The sequence below is a fragment of the Apteryx mantelli genome, chromosome 4 (assembly GCF_036417845.1).
Source record: "Apteryx mantelli isolate bAptMan1 chromosome 4, bAptMan1.hap1, whole genome shotgun sequence".
In the NCBI taxonomy this organism is placed as follows: Eukaryota; Metazoa; Chordata; class Aves; order Apterygiformes; family Apterygidae; genus Apteryx; species Apteryx mantelli.
Genome location: NC_089981.1, coordinates 54,841,308 through 54,868,775, shown reverse-complemented (window position 1 = coordinate 54,868,775; position 27,468 = coordinate 54,841,308). Strand labels below are relative to the sequence as shown.

The 27,468-nt window shown below is 37.2% G+C and overlaps 1 protein-coding gene across 1 annotated transcript; it reads left to right on the top strand.

Annotated features, from left to right (window-relative positions):
- Positions 1-12,114: 12,114 nt before the first annotated feature.
- On the top strand, positions 12,115-26,420 carry ARHGAP11A (Rho GTPase activating protein 11A). Its single transcript, XM_067296641.1, has 12 exons — positions 12,115-12,254; positions 15,129-15,199; positions 15,541-15,637; positions 16,193-16,443; positions 17,002-17,162; positions 17,268-17,414; positions 19,743-19,817; positions 20,478-20,645; positions 22,050-22,185; positions 22,598-22,706; positions 23,200-23,347; positions 23,778-26,420. The coding sequence occupies exons 1-12, from the start codon at positions 12,123-12,125 to the stop codon at positions 24,866-24,868; spliced, it is 2,586 nt and encodes an 861-aa protein (XP_067152742.1). The 5' UTR covers positions 12,115-12,122; the 3' UTR covers positions 24,869-26,420.
- The last annotated feature ends 1,048 nt before the right edge of the window (positions 26,421-27,468 follow it).

The following is a 27,468-nucleotide window of genomic DNA, read 5'->3' as shown; positions in this document are numbered from 1 at the left end:
TTGGTTTTCTGACAGAGCTTTCCTATGAAGCAATCTTCTTTTCTCCTTCATGAGACTGTAGTTCACAGGCACAGCAAGTGAAATACAGAAGGACAGAAAGTCAGGAACAGCAAGCTGTGGAGTTACTTCTGCTTGGCTTCCTGTGCTCAAGCCTTTAACACGCAGACAAGTTTCAAGCACGTGTTGGGGAGGGGACCAGGGCAGCTGGCAGAGCAACAGGACTGTCTTCAGGCCCCAGCATTCAGCACAGTTCCTGGGGGTTAGAATAAGAGGCCTTTAGTGTGGATAGTTGGAAGGTCTGGGCTTAAGGGCGTCTTACCATGTTTGAGAATGAAGCTAGCATCAACAACGCATAGGCATAGCAGCACTGAACACAGTATTGCCTAACTACTTTTAGAAAGTTAGCACCGAGGGTACTGAAACAGTTATGTGAAAATGTATTTTTAGGTCTTACAGTCTGAGCTATTTTTATTAATTAGTCTTCCTCATTCTAATTATGAAAAAACATCAGTTTAATTTGGGCCTTAAATATACCGAACATTTGACTTTGGAAAATGAATAAATAACAAGGAGTCATCATCACCAGTTAATAAATAATAAGTAGCAATGAATATATTTTAACTAAAAATAAATAAATCTGATAATTACCACAAGTTACCTGTTGCTCTCTTCACATTGTTCTTTTCAGTATCGATCAGGTAAAAGACATTATCCTGGCACCACATGTCTGAATCTTGGTAACTGACTTGGAGAGAGTGGGAAGTATTTTAATTTTTCAAATAAGCAGCAGGTGGAAAGTGGCTTGGTAAAGATGACAGTTGACTGAAAAAGCAACTGCCTACTCTGTACTCAAATACATGCTCTTTGGAGCAGCTAAAACTGAAAATGTTGACATGAAAGGATGGAGCTTGCTTTGCTTCATGCTATATTATCACATAAAGCAGTATTAACAGCATACAGCAACCAGAGTATCTTCTTCACAAAACGTGCAAAAGGTTTACAAGCTGTTCTGCATCAGATATGCTTTAACTCAGTAACTGCTAAAGGTGGAGAACCTCTCAAATTGTAGCTTTTGTTCTGCAATTAGCTTATGGTTTTTCAAGCAGGAAATCAGCTTCAGGGGTGGTGGTTTTTCTGCAGCTAACATAACTAATGTAGGAATTGTTTGATCTTTGCAGGTTTTTAAACTGATATTTTTGTGCACAGTCAATGGAGGGAGTTCAATATCTCTAGCTACGTGAAAATCTCTCATAAAGCTATAAGTAAATGGATATAGAAATTAATGAAACAAGAATTTCTTCATATTCTAATAATTATTCTTTGTTCTTCATTTAGCCATCCTGAGAGTTTGTGTATTTATGAAAAATTGAAACCAAATGAAAGAACTAATGTGCTTATGCAATAATATGCAAATAACTTTGTTTCCTCTAAAATGTGAACAAGGAAAGTTGTACTTGTTTGAGGATTACAGGATTCAGGCCCTTTAAAGAAATATCTGACTAGCATAGGGAAAACTGTTTAATCTAAAAAGGGGAAGAGTAGTCCTGCAGCTGTGACATTGGAACTCGTGGACTCTGCTCTTCTATTCCTGGCACTGGAAAAATTTCCTCTGATAGTATGTGCAGTTCACAGTCTATTTGAAATTTCTCATTTTTGCTTTTTCTTTCCACCCAAAACAGTTGCAAATATCACAGTCTTGAAGTGCAGCATTTATTTATCTTGATGTATTCCTTTATCTTTTATTTTTGAAGGAATAAGGGATTATAAACATTTACTTTATAGAATTCAGTACTCATAAGAGATTGTGGCAATTTAAAAGTAAATTAAAATTGGATGAAGCGTGGGAAGCTAGAATGACACGTAGTGTTTTCACCTTGACAGCCTTTCACTGGAGGTGGCACAGTAAAAAATCTTGACATATCTTGACACCAGTGTGAATGTCTTCAAGTGGAAGGCAGGTAATTTTTTTCAGATGCAGTAAGAATCTAAAATGAAGGATAGTCATGAGACACAAAAGCAGAAGTACCTTAGCCTTTCCTAGAAGAGTGCTAATCTTATGTGTATTTTTAGGAGCAAAAATAAGTAGCTAAAAATAAAATAAATTTAAAAATAATATATCAATAACAGGTTAGAGCTAGTTTGCTAGAATAAAGCTGTGGAAAAGAAACTAATATGGTGATTCCAAAAATGGAGGTATTTGGACATGTGGAAAAAACAGCACCAAATTCCAGGGATCACAAGCAATAGAGGAAATTGAAGTATACAGTAATAGGCTCTTATCTGCCTCTGTTAGCTGTGTCAGGTCTTCTCTACTTTCTTCTGAGTTGCTGCCTTCTCTTAGGCTATCATTCTAAATGTATTTAGTCCCTTTCAAATATCTTTCAAGTTTTCTTCTAAAATAATTGAAAATAATAGATGAGGAAACACTTAGTTCCAGTCCTGCAAAATAAACAGTTCTACTGCCTGGAATTTTAAGTTGATCATTTTAATAAGATTGCTGACAGCATTAACAATAAATATGGTCAGTTCTCTGTTGTTTAAGGTCATGAGGAATGAGATAAAGCAATTAAAACATACATAATATAATACTCAGTAATAAGGCTAGAAGAATATACAGTGAGAATGTAATGAAGAAAAGATTAATCACTGAACACTTAACTGTGAAATGCAGATATTCCCAAAGCCTGTAAGTTCACACAATGAAGCATGCCACCTATATGTATATCAGCTGGGGTCTGGAAGCTGTATAGCCATGGTAGTGTGGTACTGCTTTCTAGCGACCTTGTGCCGAGGCTGGGTCACATATGGCCACACCAGACATACCCACACCAGGCTCTACAGAGCTCCACTTCCACTGTTAGTACACAAAAGGCTGACTTGCGCTTCTCTGCACTCACAGCATGCTTAGTGTGCAAAATGGGTAAGATCCACCCACAGATAATAGAAAGGTGGCTGTATATGTAAGAGATTTCAGAATTGTGGCTTTACTCCATAGGTAGCAGAGCTGTTTCTAACTACATTCATGTGTAACCCCTATCACGGTGCCATTTGTAAAAGTAACTGTAATGAAAATGAAAAGTAATAACTCTGATCTTTTTACTGCCACCTACAATAACACTGTGCATTTTTATTATTATGCAGTAGATAACAGAGTTTCTGTGCCATACCAGTGTTTTTCCTAAAAGTTTGTCAGTAGACTATTCAGATCCGAACAGGGATGATAAAAAGTTATACTATGATCTCTTAAACCAGTTGCATTGTCTAACTGGAGTGTCTGGTGTTTTGTCCCCATCACATTCATTAACCAATCCTGATTTGTGAAAATATACTTGATGTTGAATTGTTTGAGTAAGCGTATGTGAAGTATGCTCCCTTTACCTATTTGCTCTTCAGTATGAGCTGGACTCAGGAGCCATTAGAGGTCTTTGTACTTATTACAAAGGAAATAGGATCAGGCCCTATAAGGAGAAACATAAGTCTAAGTCACACAGTGCCACTGTTTCTATCCAGTTAGAATTACTGCTACTTTATAAAGAAGAGGTTGCATAGGTTAGTGGGTAGGTAGTGGGATTGAATTTCAAGAGACCTGTATTCTATTCTTATCTTAGCCACTGACCTTCTTAGAGAAGCCATCTCTAAGATGGCCATCTTGTGCCTCTTTTCCTTTATGAAACATATTGTCTTGTCTATTTGGATTTCAAGTTTTTTCTAATAGGTTCTGTCTTTTACTGGATTTGTGTAGCATGTAAGTAGCATGAGGCTCAAATGCCCGCTAAGGCTAGCACGCACATCTGTAATATAAATGTTTAAAAGGAAAGAGAAGAACAAAAAAGAAGAATAAGTAACAAAAATAACAACAGTGAATAGTATACAATTATCTTTTCTCTAGGAAGAAAAAAAATTGTGAATTTGTGTAAAGAAATTAGGTTAAAGCAACTGTAAAGATCACACAGCTCAGGATCACACAGCAGGAAAACAATAGAGTTAGAAAGAGAGGCAAGGGTTCCTATCCCACTGGGGTGCCATAACAACCCCACAACAAACAAATATGTAACAAATCAGTATGGGATGACCAGAGGGAAAACTGAGGAAGAAAAGCCGGTGTGTGCTCTTCAGCATAGGTTTGCTTAAAACCACGGAACATCAGGTGCCAAACTTTCCTAGCTTGAAGGGTGCTCTTTGACTACAGACATGCACAACAGAGCCCTCCAGTGACATGTACATCACTATGCACTGTGTGGACCTAAAGTACAATAGCAACATCGTGAATATCATCTACATATTTTATTTCCTCAAATTTACTCATTGCTGATATGTTGGAACAGCTAATTTCTGCCTCACTGCATACAAGAAAACCCCATTTCATGGGAAAAAACAAAGAATGGAGTTAAAAAGGGAACCTGTGAGTTCTGTTCTCTTCTCTATTCCAGCGGACAAAAAATCCTCCTTTGAATCTGCAGATGAAATTTAGTTACAGTTTGTTCTTGTCCAACCCTAACTCTAATCCTAAATGTAGCAAAACTGAGTTGAGATGTAAATTATTTTAACAACATGAGCCTCAAGCCTGTACTGAGGCTGCTACCTTCAGCTGTGTAAATGCCATTCCAAAATGATCTAGTGATCATTGTATCTAATGATACATTACATTTGTAAATTATCTAAAATATAAGTCTATTGCGGAAGCAGTTTGAGACAACAACTCTGTAATGAAGGAAAATACTTCTATTATAGTCAAATCTTTTAGCACCCTTCAAACTCTGATTCTAAAAACCAAAGGACACTAATTGTGTAGGCATAGCTGTAAGCTTAAAAACCTTTTTATGCAAGAAATTAAGTCTTCATCAAGAAAATAACTGTTGAAATCTTAATATCTTCCGCTGACAACCACATTTGAAGAGCAATTTTATGGCATAATGATCCTCGTTGCATAATTTGGACAGGCTTTTGTTCTCATTTTAATTTTCCATACACAGCTTGCTTTACCATCTCTCCTTCCCACGCTGATTGAAAAGGAGAAATCCAAAGTCAAGGGAGCTTACAGCAAGATTTGGATCTGGAGTTAAACTTCTAAAGATTTCAGAAGAGCTCCTAGTTCAAATATGCTGCGACACATCTGAGCAAGGCCTCGGGTGACTAATATAAGACTTGGCTAACTGCATTCCACCAGAAATCCCACTTCAGGCACAAGTACAAAACAGCAACCTTAAAAACCCCCACTCAGCTTTCATCCAAACCTAGAAGCACCTAAACTTCTCACTCTTCAAATTTTACATTCTCAAGGTATCTAGAATATATGCCTGCCCAGATGTGCCAACTTGGAAGAAGAGGCAATTTATGTGTAAAGGTAAACATAAAAATGCCTCCTAATTTTCACTTTACCAATAAAAATGCCCAGTGTTCCCTTTTATAACTTTAGCATTCTTATTTTAGCTTTTGGTATTTCCTTTAAAATCACCATTTAAAATGACACGGATGTATCTTTGGATGTATCATTTTGGTTGGTATCTGGAAGTGCTCTTAAAACTAAGTAGCATTAGGCTTGATAAATTCTTTTTTGGCTGAGAAGTCTGCCAAGACATAAAGAGCTCAGTCCTTTTAGGTTATCAGAAAAGAGTGGGAACTAGTCCAACAACAGTGAATACTACCTTTATCGGGGGAAAATATCAGGTACAAAAGGGCTACTTGATCTTGAGGACAGTTACAACAAAAACAAATGACTGGAAGCCAAAGCTAGGCCACTGAGTATGAATTGAGGTGTCCATCTTTGACAGTGAAAGTGATTAACTTTTGAGAGTAATGGATTCTTGATGTCTTTAAATCAAGACTTGATGCTTTCTGGGAAACTGTACTTTAGCTAAACACTAGTTTTGCTTTTATTAAACACAAGTTATACCCTTAGTACATAAATCACAGGATTATGATACACAAGACATCAGACTATGGACAATCTAATCTAATTTCTGTGTTTAAACTCCATGAATCTATGAAAACTAATGTGTTGCCAAACATAAATCAAAAGAAAGCATTTTGCCTCTCTCTCACTACTTTCACAACATGGTACAATTTGTTAAGTCAGCAATGAAAAACTAGAATCTTGTCCTTTGTGACAAGTTCTGCAGCACTAGATATGATCCTCAGTGTCCTATCTAACTTCTGCCATGGGATCTGCTCAAGTCAATACTTTCGTGCTATCTAGTGCTATTCAAGACTTCAGCAGGTGAGCTAAGTACTATATATAGTTTGTGAAGCACTTCAGATCTTAAGTGTTCTATAAATGTGGAATAGTATCAGGGAATCTTGATTTCATTTCCATGTCCAAAATTATATCAATATGAAGCTTTTACTTCAAATTTCCAACCCTTCAAGGATTTAATTATTTGAAACTTCAAAATCAAAGTATCCTACCAGAAACATTCCAAAAATCTCTAAATGCAGTCTCTACTTGCCTACACGTTGGAAAGAAAGGAAATTAAAATTTCTATTATCTGCCCTGAGTTCTGGGATTTACAGGATATTAGGGGGAGCCAGCTGTGAGAAAAAAAATCTATTTCTCCTTTAACTACCAAGAAGTTTATAAAGGGGATGTGTTGAAAAAGGAGCTGATCTTAAGTACAATTTAAAAATAAAATGGAGTGAGAAGAAGTAGGAGGAAGAGAAGATTTTTTTTTTCTCCTGAGCTCTGCTATAGACCTTTGCTTTAGAAGAAACTATTATTCTTTTTTTCTGGCTTACAGCTGTGTTATAGGTATGATACTGCATCTTTCTTCCCTTTCTTTTTTTTTTTTTTTTTTTTTGCCCTCTAAATTGGAAGCAATAACCATTTTGCTCTACCCAGAAGCCTGTTCTTGAGACTGAACAAGCTATTGTTGTCCCTGTGTTTAGAGAACAAGTGGACATGTAAGAGACACCTTGAGAACTTGCTGGGGAAGTCTGCAATCCTTTGCTGATGTGGACAGAGCTGTGCAGCAGCAGCTAAGGCCCAGTTTTCCAAATAAGCTTGTATCTTTGCAAGACACAAACACAAGCAATTATGTACAGTAGTGGCAGTGTAACTGTAATTATCCTATCCATATCCTTTGACCAGTCTGGTAGGTAATAGCTCTTTTAAGACCAACTGGTGTAGGTGGAAAAAAAACAGATGATAGACTTTTGGGCACTCAAGCCCTTTTTAAAGTATAAAATAGAAGCACCCAGTATCAAATCAAAAGAAACAGTGAGAAACTATTGTAAATTGCTATTAAATAAATCTCTCACGTTAGGATTTCAAACTATTTTTGGTCTGTATTTCTTGAAAGTAAAAACCTAAACAGAATTGCTATCCTGAATAGAAACAAAGACTGGTGTGAATATCTTCTCTGAGAAGTGGAGCAGTCTAGGACAATTGAGGGGTATAAAAGATTATATATCCACCTTGAGACTACTTCTCCTGAATTATCAGTATTACCTAGGGTGTCAACAAAGCACTGATCAGTGTTCCTGCCTACTGTAGGCTACTGTTCATAGAGCTACTAAAAAACCTTCTAAGTTTTTCTCTAGTATTGTTAAACAAGAGCATACTTTTGGTTAGTCTTGTAATCAGATTAGTAAAAGACATGCCTCACATGGAAAATATTCAAGTTTAATATTTAACAGAGATACTAGGAATATTCATTGTCAAGTGACTTACAGGACAGTGTTTTGAATTCTCTGAAGTATTTCTTGGACTTTGGGATATATTTAGGCTTTTAGATTCCCAGCTGTGGCACATGTATGTTAAGGTAGTAAAATACATCACTGATTTGCAAATTAGCTTTAGTCTTTTAATTTTCAGCTTTCCATTAATTAAACCATATTTAAAACACAGAATGCAACTCCTGCCTTTCCAGGTTGACTCTTTTCTTTCTCGATATCTTTGTTGCTTTTAATGTTACTATCAAAGTAGGAAGCAAGACAATTCTTATATTTTTTAACTTCTAATGTAATACTTTCGTTGTGAGCTACTGAGATGCTTGTCACCAGTCTTCATTTATTATTTGCATCTGGGGCAATGTAAGATGGTCTGCCTTGCTTATATATTGCTTAATCTGAGCCACAGTCTATGATGTCACTAAAATATACATCTGTAATTGTGCTATTTATGGTAATATCAGTCTATACTTTAACTCAGTAAGTCAACTGTGGTGTTAAGCAGCAGATATGAAAGCCCATGTCTTTCTTTAGGCAACTTGTTCAACTCTGCATTTATTTTAAAGGTAGCTGTTGCACCTTAATATACAGATCGATGTTTTAGTTTCATTGAAGAATTTTCTGCATTGAGGAACAGCTTAATAACATTGTCCTTGCTGGGGGTATTGTAACACCTTTATTTTAAATTCTGTGTTTTAGGGTTAAAGACAATGTGCGAAAATGACATCTAGCTGTTAAATCATTCTACCACAGGCAAATTACCAGTTTCAGACCATTCAAGCACTGAAGCACAAGAACTGGAAATGAGAGAGGACCAGAAAAGAAAAAACAACCTTCCTACTAGTGCTATTAAGGTAAAATGAAATGCATTATAAGTGCAAAATGCTGAGTCATGCTGAGTGCCAAGAATAAATCCTCAGCTTCAGCCATGCTTGGAAACATCAAGCGTCTACAACACAAAGCCTCTAAATTGAGTTGAGTTGACCAGTGTGTCAGGTATCATCAGTAGCTAAGCTGTTCTCCTTAAATTTCACATGCCGGTTTCCCAGAAAGTATGTGGCTTGAAAGAAATCACATCTCTCTTCAGTGTGGTACAAGGGTTTTTCAGATTTCTCAAACCTACTCAACAAATCTTGTTACTTTCAGTCATTTTCAATTTTTTATTTTATAATGGAATTCCAGATAATGAAGTAAACTTGAAACCTGCTCACAGGAGATTGATTTATTCTAGCTAGCATTTGAAGGTATCAGAAGTAGTGGTGGGCTCAGAAATATCAACAGCCTAGTGCTATCTTGGGTCTGTCTGTCTCCAGCCCTAAAGAAAATACCTAAAATATTTCTTCAGTGCAAATATCAGCCCTTGTATGGCCAGAATGAGACACTTACACTCTTTCCCACCAAGTTCTGAGTTTTTTCAGGGAGAGGTACTTAAGAGTAAGTTCTTTTTTCCCTGCTTCTCATGATTTGGCTGTGCTTATTGAAGTAGCTTGTTTCTGCTTCCTCTGGCTGAGTTTCTGGTTGATTCAAACACAACTGTTCTCAGTGGTTACTGAAATGAGAATGTTAGCAAACATTTGACTTTTTAAAGCCTTTTTTAAAGCTCTAATTTCTGGAACAGCTTCCAAAATTCACAAAACCCCTTGCTAAATTTAGGGGCTCAAACTTTTTTCCCTTCCAAATGAAAATATAAACATATGTATGTACAGTGAGAAAGAATGTGTGTGTGTACAAATACATGTGTATATTACCTGCTGGATGAAAAATGCAGTGTAAGCCTGGCTCTCCTTATGACAAAAGAGTTTTTGCCATTTACTTAATTCAAGACAGGACATCACCCATAGCCTTTGAAAATTAGGATTATTTATAATGCCAGAACCTGGGCACATCAACTCTTAGACAATTCTATCAGAAAAAATGTGGCCAAAGAGCTGTATACCTTCATTTTTTAAACCAATTTTGAATGAGTGTAACGGATTTCAGCTGGAGATGCTAGAACTGGTTCCTAAATTAGTTGACTAGTCCTTATTCACAAAGTAATTTTTCTGCCTCAGTCTTTCTATCTGCAAATAAAGCAGAAAGGTGTTAAAATAGTCACCTCAAGAATACTAAAATACTTGATAAATGTTTTTGACAAAATAACTAGATAAATATTAAGTATCTTCTGCAAAACATTAAAAAGGCTCAAGACCTTCATCACTTTTTTTATATGAAATTATCTAAATACAGCACATGCTATGATTATGTGTTTTTTTTTCTTATGTAAATTTTGGATGAAAAAGAGAACAGGGAAAGGGACTTAAAATATCAGATCTTAGCTCCCTCTTGTGTAACTCTTCATTACTACAGAAAACTAAATTGGATAGTGATTGCTTAAGCTAAATTATAGGAAAACCATTTCATACCTTCAGTATTTCTTCTACCACTGGAACCTTGAGGAATATTCATTTTTGGTGTCATTGTAACTACAGCCACATCTACAATCACATATGTCTTATTGTAATACTTACTGTTGTAACTGTTGTAACTGCTGCAAAAATAAACTAATTTATGTTATATAATTGTATCTTATGGTTTATTTAGTTGTCTAACCTTTACTCAGGCCAGTTAAAAGTAAATCAGACTATTTTGCATTTGATATGATATTTCACTTAAAATTATGTACAATTTAAAGGAGCAGGTTTTCTACCACTTGTACTTCTTTTCAGTGATATTTTAGGTTTTAGAATTTCATGGTGTTTTCATATAATACAAATGCCTGGGCAGATAATAATACTTATTACAATATTATTAATACAATAATAAGGCTACACTAAAACCACATTTAGAGGTTTGCTCAATGACAGTTATTTTGACATTCATAATCAAAATTCTGGTGTTTAAAAAATTAATGTCTTCTCTGCTGATTATTATTGTTGCTAGGTCTTTGGCATAATTTTCTAGGATTTTTTCTGTTTATATTTTGATGACTTTTCCCATGTATATTAGTCAATTTTGGCAAAACTCTAGCTATTCTTGATTTGTTTTATTCTCATGTTTTGTGTTCGTAGGTGTTCAGAGCACCACAAAATGTGGTATTATCATTCTATGTCTTATCTTTGTGATATTCTCATTCTCTTAGTGATGAAATGAAACCCTTTTTACAAGCAGTACCATAATATGTATAAAGTAAAGCTGGAAAGTTTTTTTGGTTTTTTTAGAGCACATATTTCAAACTGTAAACAGAAAGATTGCATTTCATTAATGTAACTGTTATTCATATTTGAAGAGTTACCTTTGGAATAGAAACTTCAAACAAATTTTCAGTTCTTCACAATAAGAACATAGCACAAAACCCCAAGTGACGCTGCTGGACGATGTTGTACGCGAACAGCGTAAGGATTAAGTAAACGAAACCAAATGCAGAATGTACAACAAACCTTGTGCTAGTGACTAAACTGCCACCTACATTTCTGCAGCAGTTGTTTTTGTCCACAGAGACTGATCAATGATCTTACAGGAGAAATCTGCATCAAGGATTAAGGTAGATGTGAAGATGCTTGTTTTAAATCTTCTAGCCCAATTTACAGCACCATTATAATCAAGCCAGAGTAACAACGTGTAGTCATTCCTTCTCTGAGGAGTCAGTTTATTCACAAAACCACTGTAGTTTGCCGTTGTAAATTGAAGTTTATTTAAAAGCAGGACAAACTTGGAGACATTGGCCTGAAGCTCTCTGGGGGCAAAGGGAGGGAAACGTAGCGTTTTTACTGTTTGAGGAACCTTTTTCTCGCTACTTCTTTTGTTCTATGTCGGCTGGTCGGTGGTTTCGGTCCAACCCCCCCCGAGAAAGGGCGCTACAGAACTGGAGGCCTCCGGTGAAAGCCGTATTGGGGGAGCTTCCTCACGCAAGAGCAGGCCTCCTCGGGCGGCGCCAGGCAGCCGGAGCTCTCGGCCTTTACTCTGCTGTAGCGCCAGGAGCCCCGCCGCGGCCCGGCCCTACACCGCCCCGCGCGGCTCGCTCGCCCCCCGGCCCCAGCAGCAGCGCCCTCCCGCGGCACAGCCCCGCGTCCCCCCGCAAGCGCCCGGCGCTCCCCGCCCGTCTCGGCGCCGCCGGGAGGCCTCTTGGGCGGGCAGCGCGGGAGCGGACGAGGCCGCAGGAGCGCCTGCTGCCCAGCGCAGCCGCAGGACGGGCTGCGAGGCCCCAGAGCCAGGCAGCGCGCGGGACAACCCCGCCCAGCGGCTGGGCGGCCGGGGCCTGATTTCAAACGGCGGCGGTCCAATCAGAGGCGAGGGCGGGGCTGGCGCTGCGTTTGAGTCACGCAGTAACGGGCGGCGGCAGCAGTGTGGGGCCGGGCTGGGCCGGGCCGGGCCGGGCGGGGCGGCTGGAGGCGAGGGGAGGTCGTGATGGTGCCGAGCCGTGCCTGAGAGGCCGCGGCCGTGGGAGGCCGGGGGCTGGCGTGGGGGCGGCGGGAGCTGGGATGGCCGAGCAGAGGCGAAGCCTGGTGCGGCTGGCGGTGCTGCAGCAGCTCCGTGCCGCTTACGGCATCAAGGTGAAGAGCGGGAGTTGCCGAGGGGCGGCGGGGAAGCAGCCCGCAGCGGCGGCCGCAGAGGTAAGGGCGGCGGTCAGCCCTCGACCTTCCCCCTCTTCCTGCTCACCGTGAGCCCGCCGAGGGCGGGCTGTGGAGCGCGCTGCCGCTGTGCGAGCGAAGTCCGGGGGCCTGGGGCTGCGCTCCTTCCCCCCAGCCGCTCGTTCAGGCACCGGTGCGCTTACGGTAACGCTGTTGTTCGGGCTGGCCACTGGCGGTGGGGTGAAGAGAAGGCATAGCCTACTCTCGTGGGGAGGCAGCTTAGTACCTGTAACGGCAGAAGTAGGCTTTTCCCTTTCCTCAGCAAGCAAGTGCTCCAGGCAGTCGTTGGGGTAATAAATCACAAATATTGCACACGTCACAAAATATGGTGGTTTAGTAAGATAACGTTATAGCGATGCTGAATTTTGCCCTCTCTTTTGGGATCTGAGTGTTGCAAGACAGATCAGATGGTGAAAAAGAAATTTTGTTTGCTTTTTCTTTTTTTCTTAAGTAGTGATTTTGTTAATGTAGTTCATATGCTCTGTCAAATACATATGTGTCAAAGCTACTAATGTATGTCTCTGGTCTATGCAAGAGCTCTTAAGATTTTGTGGTGTTTAATATTACTCGCTGTGAAATTGGAATCTTAGTCATTGTATTATTTGTCAGAATACATAGGTGCTGTGTGGTTTCTCAAAACTTTGTCTTTTATTCTCCTTGATTTCTTAGATTTTGGCTTGAAGGGCTTTATTTACACCGTTTCTTGGTATAAGACATGACTATGGATACTGTAGTGCAGACAGATCTTGCCTCGCTTTGCCTGTGCTCTAAGGAATGAAAATCTGCCCCAGACCAAAAGCTGTGTTGGCCTCGTGGTCTGAGCAGAGTACTGTGCTGTGGTTATGTTGCTGCTGTTTGAGAGAGAGAGCTTGCAGCTTGCCAGTCTTGGCACAGGGAGGGTAAACTCGAGTCTGTTTGAACCACTAATATATGTTTTGAAAGGTAAGAAGAATCTCAGAGTTGTGGCTCTTCCGCACATGGCAAAAACAACCCGCAAAACACACATCCCAAAATACTTTGAATTCATTGAAGAAAAAAGTGTATTTTTCTGTCTCTGGACTCTAAAGTATCTTAATGCCAGTTTATACAGCATTGGAGTCCATTCAAAACATTGTGATCTCCTAGCAGAACTTAATTTATAAAGCATGGGAGGAGCCACAGTCAAGTCCTACCCAAAGACCCCTGTGTAATGGTATAGCACAAAACTTAGTGCTCTTAGAATGAGCTTTCTGTAAGACCATTTCCATTGCTGAGAAGATATTACGAAATGTTCTAGTAACCCTTGGCCAACATAAGCTGAAGGAGTTGCAAAAACACATGCTCTGGGTTCAGAAAAGGAGAGAACAAAAACAAAGTTAGAATGACTTTCCTCCCTATTGGCAACAGCAAGTGTATGGATCTAGATCTGGGGGGGGGAAGGGGGGAAGAAAGTAATAAGGACTATGAGTGTGTATGTATATCATAATAAGTGTCTAACTAGCTGTCTACAGTGTTTAAATCTTACACAAAATGTATTTTTAAATAACAACTGAGCAGGGACTTGTTTCTCACCAGCTGAGGTGGGAAGAGGTTGAGAATAACATTGGGGGTGGGATTCTATTTCTATTCTAAGGGAATAGACAGTATTTTATTTCAAAAATCAAAATAAACCATGACTTCTGGTCTGTCAGTCAAAACCCAGTAAAGTAAGTTTAGGCATTAAGTATGAATTTTAAGTATTGAATTTCAGGCCACTGGAAGTAACATCATCTTGTAAATACAGAGAAACATTATATCTTGAAGTTACTATTCTTTCTGTGCCTTTAGTAGCAACCTGGAATGAAGCAATAGAAGCATATGTATTGCTTCCATTTCTATATCAATCCTGTTATGCTTGTTTTCTGTAGGCTAGATAGGCCAAAGGTAGCCTAACAATGGTTGGTTATTGATTAACTATTTTTTCAGTGTGATCAGCACTTTGAATTTCAGGCATAAATGACTGAGTTTGCATTCATCTCCAATACTAAAAATACAAATCGGGAGTGATCTCAGTCTTGGTGGTGGGAGGAAGGGGGAAGTGGGGGGAGCTGACTTGGATTTTAAGTAAATTTAAATAGAAAAGAGGTGGGGCAAAGTATTAAAAATACAGGTTGGTTTGTTGAAATGTGGACACTTATGAAACTACATACCAACTATGAAACAACTGTGTGGTACCTCAAACTTTAAAAAAAAACCTGTAGGCAAGCATCAGTTGTAATGACTGAAGAAACTGCTTGTTTTCTAATACCTCACAAAGACCCTTATGTCTTGCTATAAGGTTGTAAAGTTTTCTTAAATACAAACTATGAGTGTGAGAGTTTAGAACATTTCCTTAGACTGTTCTGTTTAGATTAATCCTCCCTAAAACAGCTGTGTTGAGTGCATCAGATGGAAGAAAAAGTTATTTATTTTTTCAAAGTTGTTATTCAAATGTGTAATATTGGTTGGGTTTAATTTTTAAGAAAAATGGAATTTTGTCAATTTGGAAAGTTAAGGTAAGATTGCAGAACAGTCTGTTAATATCCTTGCCAATTTTGTGGCCTTGTAGGAAAACTGACTCCAAGTAGAATAATATAAGATATGCAAAACAAACTGCAGAATAACTTTCTATTCTTTCATAGTAATCCAGGCTGTTAATTTTAACTAGAATCAGTGTAGACTCAGATATTAAAAGATGATAGTGTCCTTCTGACAATGCCCCATACCTTTCTTATCTGAAATACTTTGTTTTTTTTGTCTTAATTACGCTTCAGTTTTTACTTTGTGGGTTATGTGCATTTCTGTAATATGTAGTTGGTAATACTCCTGACCTTTGAATAATTGAATTTTGTATTTTAGGGTAAAATCTTTGGAATATCTTTTCATGCATTACCACAGTCACTTGTGCCAGAATATGGAAGTATTCCAAGGTAAATTAACATTGTATATTTAGATCTACACTTATTTTGCTCTTTGTATAGTAATGAACTTCTGTTGGAGGAAAACACTTACTCTCGGCCTAGTAAAGCTTATGGGAGATATAAAAATAGTTTCAGTTGAGGGAGGAGGAAAGTAAAAGTTAGGTGGGGAATTTGGATCCAGAGCTATCATTCAGTTCTGTTTCTTTTTACTGACTGTCTTTGGGGAAGACTGTCCTATATATAAAATTTTATGCATTTATCATGAGATTGTTCTTCTAGGAAAAGTGAAGTTTATTCTGAATGTGAAGTTTATTCTGAATGTGTGAAGTATGTTGTAATTCTTTCCTCAGCTTTCTTGTTGATGCTTGTGAATATTTAGAAGAACATATTCATACTGAAGGACTCTTCAGGAAGTCTGGATCTCTTGTTCGCTTAAAAGCGTTAAAGGTATTCTCTAAAGTCATTCATATATATATAATATAATATTTTGTGTGTGTATCAAATAAGCTGAATTTCATTTGATCATCTGTATGTTTTAGCTTTTGAACTCTTTTCAGTAGCATTTGAGTTGTATTACTGGAAGTAGTATATAACATTATCTGCTTTAGAAATGAGAGAGGGGATCTCATCCAGAAACTGGCAAACAATTTCTCCCCTGGCCCAGGCAATTTTTCAACTGTCTGGATTGTGAGAAAACACTTTTGACTAAACAAACTTGATAGCAGTTATACGTACTGGATAGTGTGCGGATATTTGTTTAGCAGTATTCTCCCACAGAGATGTGGACATGGGAGAACCTGTAAATTAAACATATGTTGCCCATTAATATCATCTGTGTCTCTTTGTAGATACTGTAGTTAGGCAAAACATGACAAGACTGAAAGTAAAAATGGGGAAGACTTGATGGTCTCTTCTGATATGGGCTAGAGGATTAATGCCTAAACTTATAAATCTGCTGGTGTGTTGAAGACTTCAAATTATGTTTCTTATGAACAATTTCAGAGTAAACTGGATCAAGGTGAAAACTGCCTCTCAGCTGCATTGCCATGTGATGTTGCAGGGCTTCTTAAACAGTTCTTTAGAGAGCTGCCAGAACCCATCCTTCCACCTCATCTGCAGGAAGGCCTTTTCAAAGCTCAGCAGCTAGGAAATGAGAAGAAAACTGCCACTGTGCTGCTTTCTTGTTTAATGGCGGACAGAACAATTGAAGCTTTGCGATACTTTTTCAACTTTCTGAGAACTGTGTCCCTAAGGTCAGTGTAAAGTAATGTAAAGGGGATACTTGTAAATGAAACAAACAAAAAGAACCTCTATAAATTCCTTTAACTTTTTCTTTTTAGGCCACTACTGTCTTTCTGTGACTTTTTTTTTTGGTAACTTCCTAATTTGCAGTCATTTACTAGAATTCAAGCATAGTCTTTCCCTTCATTAATCCAGAGTGTTTTCTTATAAAACCTTACTATGCTGAAGACTGGACTTTTATTCTTGTTCTTTCATAGCTGTATTTCTAGTTTTTCTTTGGAAAGCAAAAGGAGTGACTGATGAAACTAACATCATCTAACTGATATTTTGCATACCTAAAAACTGATGGGGATCTATAACCTGTTGGATTCAATCACATAGTCATGCAGTTACCTAGTTTGGGGATGCATAGCAAACCTACTCATTGATCTTGATATAAGAGCACTCAAGTGAATGACTCCAGGGTTTGGTTTGGTTTTGTTTCCAATTGCATTTGGGTTATTAGTTTTCTTTCTCTCCACTGTTTGTCCTGATAACTTGTTTTAAACAAAAAAATTTTTCTTGTTAAGATCCAATGAAAACAGAATGGATAGCAGTAATCTGGCAGTGATATTTGCTCCAAACCTCTTGCACTCAAGTGAAAATGAAATGATGACAGCCAATACAGAAAAAAAAATTCGCTTGCAAGCTGCTGTTGTGCAAACACTTATTGATCATGCAGCAGAAATTGGTAAGATGGTAAATATTTATTGAAGTTTATTGTGGCACATATTTGTATACAGCTGTTTTTTCTAACTCTTTAAAAACCTTTAAAAATATTTCTCAACTAATTCAGGGCAAGTACCAGAATTTATCTTGGAAAAGATTCCTGCAATGTTAGGTATTGATGCCCTCAAATCTTCTCCCTCACTAAGGGGCCATGAAGACAGTGAACGTGAATCTCCCAGTGAATGTAAAAGGAGGAGACAACGAAGCGTTGGGGGTAGGTATGTTTGCTGAAAGCCTCAGCAACTAAAATGGACTAATTTTGAGACTTTAGGTATGCTGATCCTAAGCAGAATAGACTTCTGTGAAATTTGTTAGCTACTATATGAGACTTAAGTAATCACATCAATATATATTTACAGACTTTATTTCAGTATGTCTGTTTTCTGCCAAAACAACTGTTTTGTTGGCATCCAGGCATGTAAAGTGAGATTAATGTTCCATATTTTTGGTGAGCTAAATTCAAATCCTGTTGCAGAACACAGATGAAATATTTTTAAAATTTTATTGGTAGTCTTAAAATTATACTTGGACGCTCAATGGTTACATAATTTGATAAGTCAGATTGTGAGATAGCAAGGATATAAATGGCACTGTTTTGAATCAGAAGATGAACTCTCAACTGGACACAGTATTCTTGTGCAAACTACATGACGTGTTACACACAACATCCTTAAAGAGCTTACAGTATGAGAACTTTGTCAGAATTGTATACCCTGCATACAGGGTAAGAAAGTCTAGGGAAATTCACGGTAGACTTTGCATGTCTTTTTCGTGTATGCAGGTTAAAACTTTGAGGGGGGAAAAAAAAGTGTTTGTAAATCTGGAGTATTAATTTCTAATTATTTTCCAACCACTGTTTTGTGGAGATTTTATATATATATATAAATATTTATATTTTTATATATATAAAATAAAAAATAATATGAAATACTGTTACTAAGCTCTGAGTAAGCAGGCTAGTAAACTTTTTATAAGATAAATCAGTTTAGTTTAAGTGAGACTTAAACTCATCCTATAGGATTTGGTTTAGTTTTAACTGGTCTGTTATTTTCAAACAACATAGCTTTCTAACAACAGATTTACATCTGATTTATAAAGTTGCTCATTTCTGAAAAGCCCAGGTTTAATTGTTTCTAAACTTTGGTGAATAAGAAGTTTTTTATGGTTGAATACAGCAAAGACTGTCTGAACTTCATTGAGGAGATTTGTTTAGTGCTTTAAAAAAATGTAACTCTTGTAGCTTTTGAGTTTCAAGATGTATAACTACGTTTTTCTTTAGAATGCAAGAATTGAAAATGTCTGGTAATACTAAAATATTAGGAGTATATTTCTGTTAAGCGTAAGAAAGAAGCACCAGAGCTGCTCAGTTCTAGAAACAGACTGTGAGGCTTTACTGGATATTGGTGTGGTCTGATAGCCTGGATCTGTTTCTTTTTGTAGGATATTCAGTAGAAGTTTTTTGCCAAATATAGACAATAGAACAGTGTGTTCTGTATTCTTCTACATTCTCCTTTTGGAAATACTCTGCCGTATGTACACTTGACCTGACTCTAATTATAACTCTGATCGTGTATGTATTCCTTATTTACTGAGTATTTACTTAGCTGATGTGCTTGGAGTATTAAACTTGACAGCAACTGAAATTAATGCTTTATTATGATATACATTTAGCCAGAGTATCTTCTTTCTGTAATATACTTGCCACTTCTTGAAGAAGGGACATCCTCTTGGAGTTGCAAAGTGGTAAATGTTTGTGAATGTTAAAACTAAGGAGAAGCAATTAGAATTTTTTTTTCATTCTCTGGAGCAGGTTCTGGCAGTATGCAGCTTCTGTTTCTCCAGATACAGTAAAACTGTATTACTCAGTATTATCTATTTTCAAAGATAAGTTTTGAAAAAACACCTGCTATTTACTAGACCATACAAGACATACCTCAGTTCAGCTAATCTCCGCTATAGACACAGGGAATACAACTTTAGGTTGCAGTAGTGCTTAATGAAAATGCTGCAGTTCTATTGTTCTTCTGCTTTTAAGTGTGTAAGACTTTATGCATATTCTACTGGTTTCATTTTCTCATTAAAAAGAACATAGTTCACAAAAGTTGTACAATATTTCTTTACAAGATCAAAGTTTTATACCTGGATTTGGGTTTAACTTTAAAGTATTAAAACTTTACCAGTTTCAAGAAGACTGCCCAGTAACACCTGTGAGAAAGTCTACAATGGATATCTTTTAGGTTTGCCTACAACATATCGGAAGGCGTATAGTTTACAATAACCAGTAGAACTCACTACAAGAAACTTCTGTTGTCTTTGTATGAATTTTGCTTTTTAAGGAATATATAACTTTCTGGTTGTTGTGGAAAGGTTAACAAAACTGGTAAGTTTAGAAGATCTGCAATAGAGATTTCTTTAGATAAAACAACCATTTCAACTAAATTGCTCTATTTCTTTCTGAAAGAATATAAGTTAAAGTTTAGTTTAAAGTAGAACAAGACTAATTTAGTAATTAAATTTGATTGCTCGGTGTCTTGCATTTCAGATTTTGTTAGTGGAGCATTGAATAAATTTAAATCTAACAGAACACCCTCCACTACACCTCAGCAAGACAGAAGTGGTAGGTATTGGTGTATTCGTACTAAACAGAGACCATGCAGTATCTTTTGGATTTGTAGACTATATTCCAAAAAACAATTTGAAGCTTCAGAAGTTAATTGAAGATAAAAGATTCTGTTTAAATTGTTTAAAACTTTGAATATAGTTACATTTTTTTTTATTGAGGATACTGCATTTACTTTATTGTTTGGAGCAGCTACAATCACTGCAGCAGTGGGCTGAGCAGTTCTAAGATTAGAAACTAAGCTTCTGCTTTTTAGCTAATGCACACTAAGGCTTTAGTGCAGTAGACAGCATTTTATCCTGTTGAGAATGAATTTGCTAAAAACTGAAATTCTTTTGCTTTTTCTGTTGCTTAAACTTGCAGAAGATGACTGTCCTTGGTGTCTTTTTTCTAATAGCTGTATTTTCTTGTACAAGTGTGTGGTTTTGGATTTTCCTTTCTGGGATGCTAACTTGGGGGTGTGTGGGGGAGGGACCCAAAAAGCTATATTGATTGCTCTTTGTGTTTAAAAATGCATGCACTTTGGTTAAGATTTTACAATAACTCTTTGCTTGTTTGGGGCAGGGCGGGGGGAGACAGGGACACTAAACTGTTTATATTCAAGTAAACTCTCACCCTTTTAAGCTGTTATTGCAAATGCAATTTTCTTAATTGCAGTCCTTTCGTCAGTGACTCCAGTTGTTCCTACTCCAAGTACCAAACGTAAACTTCCAACTGATTGCTCCCAGAGCTTGTCTAGCAAGAAAAGACGATCTTTTAAGCATAGTTTTGCTTTGGAGTTCTTACCAAGTAGCATTTTTAGCAGCAGCTCAACACCAGCATCGGGTACAGTGCTTTTATTCTTTTTCTTGCTGCTTGAAGTGATTACTCTTGGTTTTTAATTTAAACATATAATATTTTGTTCTTGTTGGGCAGTCTTAACTTCACTTAAATGTTCCTTATACTGCTTACCCTGTCTGAGTAAATAGTCTTCTGGATTTATGTTCATCGGTGACTGTCATGTCTGAAAATGTGAAATACCCAAAAGCAAAATTATTTTCTTATGTTTGGGAACACCCATCACCCATCTCAGATCTGCAATTCTGATGTCCTTTGATCTTTTCAGTCCCTTTGTACCACATATTCAGGTTATACTCTCATCCTTTTTTTTCTTCCAGTCTATCTCCAGTGTATACTTATATTTCTGTCTTTACACACAAATCCATCAAGACTGCCTTTGTTTCTAAACTTTTTAAATGTTGCAGCATTCTTCTGTTTCCTAAATACTTGAATGACTGGTCTTAGTTCTGTATGAAGTGGGATGAAATGTTACTATTACAAAGGTTCTTTCTTGAATCCGATCACCTCTGGTTCTCCCTGGATGCTAAATAACCTCAAAATTCTATAGAAAAAGGTTTTCCCTGTTCTTTTTGTTGAACTTTTGTTACTCTGATACCCCTTCATTCTACCAGAGTGCTTCTAACTGTCAGCCTTTTGCACAAATCGTCTTTTTGTTTGGCTCCCTTAATATACTGCCAACTGAATTTAGAGTGAAAATTTCTAGATTGATTATGTTTGTCCTTCCTAAAGATCAGTGTTCCCCCCGCCCCAGGAGAGTGGTTTAAAACTGCCCAGTTTTCTCTTTAATATATTTTTAATGAAATCATTTCAAGCTCATTATGAAATTCTTGCCTTTAGGGATAAACACATTGAAGCAATGGCATCTTCTAAAGATGATAGTAATGCATCTGTTTCATAAAAAGTTAGGAAATAGAATAGTGCCTCTTTCATTTATTGTTGTTGCTTTAATTGGTCTGGTTAAGTATTTATGTAAAAGAGTGGACATGCCACACATTGCAAATAATATCAAGATTGAATTTAACTTTTCTTTATAAAGTTCTTAAATTTGCAAAACCGATTTGGTGATGGAGTAGAAGCTTAATTGAAAGTGTGACATCACTAGCATGCTTGTGCATCTGTTAAGAGTATCTTCCTGATTTGATTTAATTGCATCCAATTGCTTCTATAGATGCTACAAGCAACAGCTTCATTTTAATATTAAATAGAAGTGGAAGTCAAAATATTTCCAAGTCATCACTCCAGAAAATAAGCAAAATATCTGTTCTGCATAAACCTTCTTTTCACTGCTTTAACTGCTAAGACTTTATCTGAAAACATGATTTGAAGAGCGTTTAATTGTAATTATAATCTAATCATAATTTGAGATTCTATACAATTTTGTTCCTACAGTTCAGTTTGATGCAAGTCCTTTTGTGTCCCTTGAGTCATCTCAAAACTCTCTGTCTCCTTCAACTGGTAGTGAAAATCATTTGTCCAGTACAGGAAGCAGAAGAATTAAAAGACCTGCAAGCAAAAAGTTATACAGGTAATTTGCCTTAATTCACAGAAACTAAAGATAAATTGGAGAGAGAATTCTCTATCCCTTGACTAATGATGCATAAAATCTCATTCTTTCTTTAAAAATGACCTTTCTTGGTGTTTAAAACACACTGACTTTTTTTACAGTTGTCTAAAAAACACTGGATTTTCCAATGTGGTAAAAAGTAGCTCAAATTAACTCTAAGGTTTGGTGTGGTAGCTTTAAAGAAACCTTCCTGTCCCTATTAAAAAAGCTTGTCTTGAAGGCTGTAGCAGACTTCAAACTAGAGGAAAGAACCAAAGTAAGTGTCAGGATGTTTTCACTGTTGTGTGGGTGTGTGTGTTTGTGGTTTTTGTTTTTATTTTTCTCTCCTGTGTGTGTGTGTGTGTGTGTCACTTCTTCCCCTTTTTCCCCCCAGGGCTGAATCAGGAAAAACAGGTTGTTTTTCTCCAAAGATTAGTCGAAAAGAAATGGTTCGTAGGTCGTTACGCCTGAAGTTTGGTTTGGGGAAAAGCAACAGAGACATAGTAAGTATGCCGCTTCTATAGCTTTCTTCTTGTCACTGTGCAAATTTAATCATAAGGCTTGGGAACTGCTTGTCAGTGGCAGAAAGAACTTATTTTGGTAATAGATCAGTTTTGGATCTGGATCACAGCTGGACCTGCTACCTAGTATGAGAATCTCTAGACTTGCTTTCATAATAGTAACTGCTCAACTTGTGAGCAGTAAGTCAGAAATTCAGGAACTGTCAGGTATTAGAGCATGTGCATACATCACAATCACTATATTCACTGCGTTGCAAGTATGCCTTACTGCAGGTAGGCTGTTCCCTACCTAGGTCTACAGAGCATCCAGGGAAGATGAAGGGATGGCTAGGAAAAGGCTGCTATGGCTATGACTTGTATAGCCTTTTCCTGGCCAACTTTCCCAGGTGCTCCATCACATAAAACATTTATTTTGTAAATGAGATTCTAAATTACAAGTTTATAAAGAGTAACACCTTTTGTTTATTCCTTCAAGAATATTGTATCAGGATGTGCAGTTGGTAATAGATCTGAAAATATTGGAAGGCGTCTTGCAGGCCAACAAGATTTGGAAAGCAGAGCTGAATGTGCAAAAAGAGATGTACTCTTCAGCCCATATAACAATGAAAAATTCCCTAAGAAAGGTAAATATCTGACAAGTTATATTAAATGGGGAAAGCTTCTGCTTTCATGAAGCAAAGTAACTGCAAAAAGATATCAAAGCAATTGGATTAATGGTGCTTCTAGCTAGTAGGGCAAAAGTTAGTTGAACAATAGTAGTGGCTCCTGGGAAAAAGTCATTTAGCTAATAAGGACAGGTTTGTAGTATCTATGTATCTTAGTAGTTCTCTTGTTAGTTTAGCAAGATAAGATGCATGATTTCAGTTTTCAATAGTGTAACTTTTTTTTTCATGTCTCTGAAACTTAAGGTAATGATGGTACCTTAAAACTCAGTGCTGCTTAGATAACTAGGTTATTTTTAGCAAGGATTTTTGCCTATCACGATTATTAATTTCATTAGCCATATTCTAATCACAAAACATTATTCTTAAATACTGTGACATTTATTTTAAGGTTCAAAGAATGTGAGCAAGTCAGAAGAAAACTTGTTAACTCCAAAGTGTCATGATAAAGTAGTTTATCGAATGTCATGGAATAGTCCTGCCGTTACGGATTCTCAGGAGATCAGCAGCAATGAGGGAAGTTTGCCAGGACACCCTGAAGCTGGAGCTGGTTCTTCAGAATCTGTTTTCATAGCTGGAAAGCCACCAGTTGTTCCAGATGAATTCAGATCCACAACTGTAAACAAACAAGACAATAGCTTAAAGCTTTTGCTATGTGAGAAAGAAAGTAATTTAACTACAGAAACATTACTGAAAGTTAAGAAAGCCTTTTCTGCATCTGGAAGTAGTCTTCACAGTGTGATAAGTGATACAAAGTCTTCCTTTTTAGATGTTACAGAAGAAACATTAAGTGAAACTCTCTGTCTCACAGGGCTCAGTCCAGAGAAAGAAAAGTTAGCTGAAAGTTCTGGAAGTCTAGCAAATACAGAATCCAGACAGCTGTTCCACCAATTTAATCAATCTTATGCTATTGATAAACAAAAATCAAAAAAAGATGAAATTAAAGTTTTGGAGAAAAACTTCCAAAGTTCTATTGAGATTGAACTTCAGGTCCAGAAACCAGACCTGAAAAATGTAATAGAACTTACTGTGTCTCAAGTAATGGCCAGAGAAGACGAGCTGACTTTTCAGAACAGTTCATTGAAAGATGACTTAAACAAATTAGGTTCCTTTGGGAAAAAAGAGGAAATAAAATTAACACACACTGAGACAGCTGAAAACTGTAGGGTAAAATGCTGTGATTTGGAAGAAGATACTGCTAACTCTTTTGGGGCAGGACAGCTTCCCATTTCACGACTACCTAAATCAGGAAATGAACTAGGCAACCAGTACTTGCAAGCTGAAAATTCTGATAAAATTCTAACTAAAACAGCAACTGTTTCTGATCATGGAAAGGTTTCTGACCACATACAATGGTTCAACAAGCTTTCATTAAATGATCCAAGTTCCGCAAGCAAAACTAAACCGCCTCTTAACTTTCAACGTACTCCTGTTCGACAATCTGTAAGAAGAATGAATTCCTTATTGGAGGCTAACAGATGATCTGCAAGCTGTCAGCTAGTCCAAGCTAGTGATGTTGGTTCGCCACTTGTTAAATCTTTGAGCTATGATTCTGCACTATCCTTCTGCACAGAAAAGCTCTCAAAGAATTCCACTGCTTTGTCACTCAAGAGTGAAAGTACACACGACCAAGTTTCTACATCTCATAAACAGGTAGACTTAATGTCCAAATCATGTTGCAGACGGTTAAATCCATTAGAGAATCCTGATGTTTCTGTAAGAACTGCTGAAATCCACAAACAGAAAGTGACTGTTAATCCATCAAAGTCTGTTTTAGAAGACCTAACCAATCATGAAACAGTGAAATCTAGTTTAAAAGTAAATGCATGTGTAAAGATTCCAGGTGCTGTGCCAGAAAAATGTGCCATCACAAAAAATCCTCTGGGAAAAGAAAAGGTTCGTTATAGAGGCTCTCCAAAGAATCCAATATCTAAAGTGAAACTCCTACCAACTGCAAAACCAGTAGACTTATAGGATTAAATAGGATGGCTAAATGGGCTAATTAGAACTGCATTAACCTCTGGAAAAACTAAATTTGTGGGTTTTTTGTTTTTTTAGCTCCAATTATTTGGTTTTTTTTAATTACAAGTCATGGACTTGCACAAGTTGCAATGTCTCTGTTTTATGTTGGTTTTTTTTGTTGTTTTTTTGAAGCCTTTTTGTAGTTGCTAGTCTTTCATCTAAATGGATTTGATTTTTAAAAACTCTGGTTTTATGAATGTTGGCATTATAGCTAAGAATCTGTCCGATACCTTCTAAAAAGCATGCTGCATGTCCCAAAACAATTTTTGCAGCATTTAGACAAAGTACCATTTGAAGTTGTTGATTTTGTTTTAAACTTCTGAGGAAAAAAGACATCTGAAAGTAAATGTCTTAATGCTGAGTATTGCTGTGTTAAATTTATTTACTTCCTAGTTTTAAATGTATTTTAGCCCTACCTTGATATTTAAGTTAGACCTCACACCAGCTCTACTTCTTTTGAGACCATGACTTTTATTTTTATTGGAGTAAGCTGGGAGCACATTTTCCTTTTTGAGAGGATAAACGAATCATATCTTGCCATGTGTACACATACTGGAAAACTTAGAATATGTGGAAAATAAATGTGCAGTTAATCCAAGTAGTGAAAAACAAGTCTTAAATTCCTCTGACAACTTATGTTCTACAATGTGTACAAAGTATCTTCAGTTGTCAGCAGTAAAATGTTTTATCTTAATATGAAAAGCTGGTCTTAACTTATTTTTAGAGTAATAGAATGGTGTTAACTAGGTGGTGCAGAAGCAGATTTTAGATACTGATTATGTTGCAAGAGACAAATGTAAAAAGCCATACTGTGTTAAAAGTTGATTTGCACAAGCAAATGTTTACATCTCAGAATTAAAACTGTTTGTCATCAGTTGTAAGATTATTTAAGAGTAAACACTTGAACCTGTTCGTTAGCTTTCTGTATGTACAAATTGCTTGTTGGCAAAATGTAAGAGCTGAAAGCACTGGATACTCTTGGTTTTAATAAAACCACTGTTTTTGTCCCTTCTCTGTGACCATTCTTCTACAGTGACTTGCAAATTTAGCTTATATTGTCATACACAAGACTGAGGACAGTTAAAAATTAGTCTGAAAATATTTGTCAGAAATAATTCTATTCTGGCACTCTGATTTTTGTTTGTCTTAAAGTTTGAGTCTCATAACTAGCAAAATCATGGCACAAAATAAACAGTTTAGCAGGACTTAAGCTTCTAAAATGCTTACAGAAAGAGCGAGTTCTGCTTGCTTTCTGTTCCCCTCCTTCCCTACATATACACAGATTCATTAGGTGAGTTGGTTCAGTTAAGTGATTTTACAGAAACTTCCTGCCCCCCATCAGCCCAGCTAAGCTACCTCCCTCTATTGCTACATGGTTGTTAAGATGTAACATTAGGGGAGCAGCAGGAGGTAAGCAGCCATGAAACTGTCTGAACAGGAGTGTTTGTTACAGTGAAGTGCTGGAAGCTTTACTTTCGTGAGGCAAGTGAGCCAGCATGACAGTTCACCGCCATCCAAGGAGGAGGCTACTTCTCCCTGCTCTCAACTATGTGTTCCTACCCTCTGCTTTTAGTAGCTGTTGGCAGATCCCTCAGTTGGCCAAATGTATGCACCAGAGCACCGTGTTTTGTGCCACTTCAGTGAGGTAAGTAGGCTTAGCAAAGCAACTGCCAGCTGCCATAGCTGACACAAGGGAGGAGGTATGAGATGGAAATTGGACAGAAGGAGATAAAGGAAATTTCATGAGGATGAAAATAAGATCTGATTCTTTCCTCAGTAGTAAGCTGTCATGTCAACTTCTGCTTGAAATAGTGAGACTTGAGATTTTTCCACTGATGTGCCATGTATTTTGCATACTAATGAGACTTTGATATTTTCTGGAGCTTTGATGGAGTATCTGCTATTAAGGGAAGAGCTCTATGGATCAGGGATCTGCAGTAGGGATTATTCTGGATGCTGTCCACTTTAAGCCATCATGCAAAGACTATCAAATACTTGGGTTTTGTGAATATTTTGCTGTCTTTAATCGTTAGCTGCTTTGTTAAATGTTGCTATAGTCT

Coding starts and splice junctions, on each gene's coding strand:
- ARHGAP11A (XM_067296641.1), top strand. CDS start 12,123: ATGGCCGAGCAGAGGCGAAGCCTGGTGCGGCTGGCGGTGCTGCAGCAG. Junction 12,255..15,128: donor CCGCAGCGGCGGCCGCAGAG/GTAAGGGCGGCG, acceptor TTTGTATTTTAG/GGTAAAATCTTTGGAATATC. Junction 15,638..16,192: donor TTCGCTTAAAAGCGTTAAAG/GTATTCTCTAAA, acceptor GAACAATTTCAG/AGTAAACTGGATCAAGGTGA.